The following is a 5,182-nucleotide window of genomic DNA, read 5'->3' on the forward strand; positions in this document are numbered from 1 at the left end:
GCAAAAGGGTAATATATATATATACATTAATAAATTTAAACTTATATATCTAAGTCCCAGACAGAAAACTATATTGTTTTATTGTCCAATGAATATGTTTATATTTATTTGAAAGTATACATCCATACTGGTGAATGGTATCCAAAATCATGAATAAATTATTAGATTTAAGACGCATTCTAAGGGTACTCGAAGTTTGCATTATAGGAGTGGGTAATTCAGGTCTACTGGAGTAGGGATAAGGTCGTTCCCCTTCACAAGGTTTGGGACTAGTTTAACGTTACAATAATAATGACATAACAGTAAATAACACCATTTCAGATCATTGACCAGATATATATGAGAAGTGGTATACAGAAGTCTATATATATATATATATATATATATATATATATATATATATATATATATTTGTAGGTGTGTTATGTGGTGTGTATATATATATATATATATATATATATATATATATATATATTTTGTGTGTGTGTTATGTATATATATATATATATATAGTATATATATAAAAAAACGGATATATATATCTATATCATTATTTATATATAATATATATATATATATATATATAATTGAAATCTGAATATTTACTGAGAAATAAAATCCACAATAGTTTTCGTGTTAGAAATTCGTTCCCAGGCTTCTCAACAAACAGAAAATGTAAATAATGATTAGCAATCGTAATAAAGCTACAAGTTTTCCACAGGCTCACTTGGAAACCATGCAATGAAGTTATTGCAAAACCAAGATGAGTGAATATAATTCGGTAACACAACAGTAGTATAGTTTTTCTTGCAGTGGTAAGTCATTCAGTAAAGCTGTTGCATAATCCACTTTGAACTGTTTCTTATATTGGTAGCTCCTTAATAATACAGTCAAATATCCCTTTCCCAAAATGTGCTATTATGTACAGAAAAGGGATCTTACTGAAATATACTGCTTTTCCGTAAATGATTCTGCGAGCCAAGTCATCTGTAAAATTTTCTACGGCTTTAGGAACTAAACGCCTGTTTATGATGCCGAGAACCCCTTCTGTCTCATTCTGGAAGGTAGAAAAACACCTTAATTCTTAATGATAGCTGTGAAAACATGTGCAGTGGAGGGGTTGCCAACTAGATAAAAGCAAACACAAACAAAGAACACTTTACTTTTTCAGCAATATCTACAACGTACACAGGATAAAGATACTGCCTGTATTTATCACAAATTCATGCTTACATTTGTTTCATTATATGCGGCAACTATCTCACTCAGTAGCATAGCTGTACGATAACCTTCTGGAACCTGATATTCCTATTCAAAACTCAGCTGTTCCCTGTAAATGGCACTCGGGAACTTTCGATATCACGGAGATTATTGACACTTTCAATCTGCCCCAAGATTTCGATACGGTCAGGATGAAGTGGAACCTGGTTTTCCATTTAAATAACTGAGCTGTTCCCTGTAAATGGCACCCAGGAACTTTTAATATCACGGAGATTATAGACACTTTCAATCTGCCCCAAAGTTTTACTACTGTCAGGATGACGAGGCTGATCAAACACTAACCATGAACAGCTGATGATTTGGATCGTTGAGAGAAACATATGGGATCAGATCCTTTCTTTCCACCAGATCCTGGAGGGAGTTGACCGGCTTCTCGTACCTGCATGGAGGGAAGCACAGATTTCGAACTGATTAGTTCATTTCGAAGCTTTCGGAAATAAATCTATCATTATTTGTTACGTTATCAGGAATCATAAATCATTATATGCGTTACTTTTTCGGAAAGTGGGATCATTATTTTGTTATGTTTCCTTGAAGTATGATCATCATATTTCCTATGTTTTCGGAAAGTATGATCATCATATTCGTTATCAGGAAGCATAGTCATTATACTGCAACGTTTTCGGAAAGTATGATCATTAAATTGTTCCGTTGTCGGAAATTATGATCATTGTATTTGTCACGTTTTCAGAAAGTATAATCACTGTATTTGTTACGTTATCAGGAAGCATAATCATTATATTGTACCATTTTCGGAAGGTATGATCATTATATTCAAGAAATGAAATGACCCTGTGGTAGGGAAGTAAGAATACTACCATACTCTCTCTCTCTCTCTCTCTCTCTCTCTCTCTCTCTCTCTCTCCAGATGACTGACCTTGGAATCGAAAGCCAAGCGGTGAGATTTCCGGAGTAAACACCAAACAAGGTAATGATGACGAAACAGCCAACAGCTGCAACCGTTCGCCCACTCAAGCTTTCAGGCTGTTCTTCGCTGCCTAGTAAAAACAAAATAAAAGAAGATAAAAGTACACTAATTCGATAATGACTACTATAGTAGATTCACATCAGCCGTGCATTTGATGTCTAGTCCAGTCCCTTACGACGCTCCTGATTGGCTGTTGATAAGCCAATCACAGGGCTGGAAACTCAGTCTATCTCGAGAGTTCATATAGGCAGGATGTATATTCCACCTCTCCTGAGGGATGCTTTTCAAAGACGTATCCCTCAGGAGAGGTGGAACATACATCCTGCCTATGTGAACTCTTGAGAGAGACCGAGACTTTCCAGCCCCGTGATTGGCTTATCAACAGCCAATCAGGAGCGTCGTAAGGTACTGGCCTAGACATCAGATGCACCGGTGATGTGAATCTACTATAGCTGCCCTAGTAGTAGCAGTAATAGCAGAAGTAACACTTGCAGACGTAAATATCTCCATTCTCGAAAAAAAGATACTCCACTAATATGATAAGGACTATTAGCAGTCGTAGTACTGGCAGCAGTAGCAGAGGTAGTAGTATTTGCAGACGTGAACATCTCCATTCTCTATGCATTTACCTTGATAAACCAGCGCCTTGAAGACGGTAAACAGGTGGACCTGAAGGGGGTACTTTGCTGAATCTTCGACCAATGACATCACTTCGCCCACGACCCACAGTGAGAACCCGACCACAAAGACGAACGCCACGATTGCTAGCCAGGTCTGCAAAAAAAAAAAAATAATAAATAAATAAAAAAAAAGAGAGAGAGGGAGAGGTTTGAATGACTTCTTTTTAGTCTCCTGTACAAAAAAAAAAAAAAAAAAAAAAAAAAAACTAAGATCTTAAAAAATGGCGAGGCCAGAGGGCTGCAAATTAGTACGTTGATCATCCACCCTCCAATCATCAAACGCACCAGATTTCAACCCTCCAGCCTCAGTAGTTTTTATCTTATTTAAGGTTAAAGTTAGCCATAACCGTGCTTCTGGCAACGATATAGGATAGGGCACCACCAGGCTGTGTTCAAAGTTTCATGGGCCGCTGTAACGCCAGTAGTGGCTGTACAGGGAATTCGGCAAATTTTTTACCGATTTCTTGTGTTTTTAATGCGAAGGTTAATAGGATATGCCATCAATGCCCTTAGGTAGCCCAGGCTCGAGAAAACCAAGTGGAGAAAGAAGGAAGAATGAGGATTGCCTAGGAGAAAACGATAGTCCTACCTCATCGAGGTTGGCACGACATAAGAGAGGAAAAAGAAGGAACAGGAATAAATGGGACGTGAACTTTACCAGCTAGGAGAGAGAGAGAGAGAGAGAGAAAGATTTTTCTGTTACAAATTCAACGTGCATCCTTTCCCCTCCCACCGGAAGTGAAATCGAAAAGCAAGAAAGAAGGAAAGTTATTCTGTTCAACTCACGCCCAAATTGAAGACGCTAAAAATGAGGAGCGGGTTCAGCACGGGCTTTGGCTCCGCGGAGCAAATACTCGACCTGAAGACGATGAAGAAGTCGGTGAAGGCTACGGCCTGTAGCCTTTCCGCCGTCATGGAACACGTCCCCATCGAAATGTCCGCATCCTGTCCAGATGTGAAAAAAAAAAAAAAAAAAAATATATTTAATATTCTATTTAAATATATATATAATATATATATATATATATATATATATATATATATATATATATATGTATATATATATATATATATATATATGTATTATAATAAATATGTATGTAAATATAAATGTGTGTCTATGTTTATCTGCTTTAGTACTGTGTATAGGAGAGAGAGAGAGAGAGAGAGAGAGAGAGAGAGAGAGAGAGAGAAAATTAAATACGCTATATTTTATTAAAAATGATTGTCCTGTACTGTTGAACATACACATTATTCATTTGTTTTTTTTGTTAAAACCCCCAAAAACTTTCTTTTCATTCTAATAAAATAAATCATAAATATCGTCTCCTAAAATTCCTGTCTATTTAACTCAACGGTATTCGCGTTGACTTTTCAGACATCTTTAGGCTTTTCTATACGGCTTTCCCTCCCCCAACACCCCCCCCCCCCCCGCTCCCCCGCCCCACCCCCAACACACACACCCCAACAACTACAACAACCACAAAGCAAAAACAAATGACTGAAGAAATTGTCCACAGAAGTCTTACATCGTTAGCGATGACGTCGACCCGTTGTCCGGGCTTGCCTGGATCCCCGCACTTCAGCACCTTCCGGTTCTGGATGGACATATTGAGCGACCTGGCGACGGCCGTCAGTATTTCCCCTACGTACCCCGTACAGGTCGTTGTTCGCCCGTCTGACAGGTAGTAACAGATCCCAACGTCCTCGGTAGTAACGGCTGCAATCACACACACACAAAAAATATATATATTGTTACGAAGTGCCAAGTATCTGGTTACTACACTTACCATTCATTAATTGTTACCTTACAACAGCCAGACACCTGAACCCTCATCACAGGTACTAAACGACTGAATACTCTAAAGGCAACAGTGATCCCTTAACAACTTACCAGTATTGCAGAAAATCAGACTAAGTTCATCAAAACAGGTGTGAGGTGATCTTGTAAGTAATTAAATTAATCAAAGGGCATCACTCCATCAACAACTTTAAATTTCCCTGATTTCAGAAGTCTAAGTACTTCCCTGGTTCTAAGTCACTTCAAGTAAATTGAAGGAAAACAGATCAATTACCACTCTGTTTCTACCTACACTAATCATAAGTATATTTATATACTTGTATAGAAAAGAAACTTATAAAAATTTTAAATACAAAAATTTACTATTAAACTCAAAATTATAAGTGAAATTCACAATATCAGGGAAAATTACTGTTACTTGAAAACAAAGTAAAGTTTAATTAATTCTTGAATCAATTAAGTAAAATTAAATCAAAATTAATTTATCACAAA

At 37.0% G+C, this 5,182-nt stretch overlaps 1 protein-coding gene across 1 annotated transcript; it reads right to left on the bottom strand.

The window, feature by feature from the left end:
• Positions 1-1,503: 1,503 nt before the first annotated feature.
• Positions 1,504-4,603, bottom strand: LOC135226326 (ionotropic receptor 25a-like). Its single transcript, XM_064265756.1, has 5 exons — positions 4,419-4,603; positions 3,676-3,834; positions 2,839-2,983; positions 2,159-2,279; positions 1,504-1,660 (listed from the first exon to the last, which is right to left on the bottom strand). The coding sequence occupies exons 1-5, from the start codon at positions 4,497-4,499 to the stop codon at positions 1,552-1,554; spliced, it is 615 nt and encodes a 204-aa protein (XP_064121826.1). The 5' UTR covers positions 4,500-4,603; the 3' UTR covers positions 1,504-1,551.
• Between the last annotated feature and the right edge of the window lie 579 nt (positions 4,604-5,182).

The sequence above is a fragment of the Macrobrachium nipponense genome, chromosome 14 (assembly GCF_015104395.2).
Source record: "Macrobrachium nipponense isolate FS-2020 chromosome 14, ASM1510439v2, whole genome shotgun sequence".
Classification (NCBI taxonomy): Eukaryota; Metazoa; Arthropoda; class Malacostraca; order Decapoda; family Palaemonidae; genus Macrobrachium; species Macrobrachium nipponense.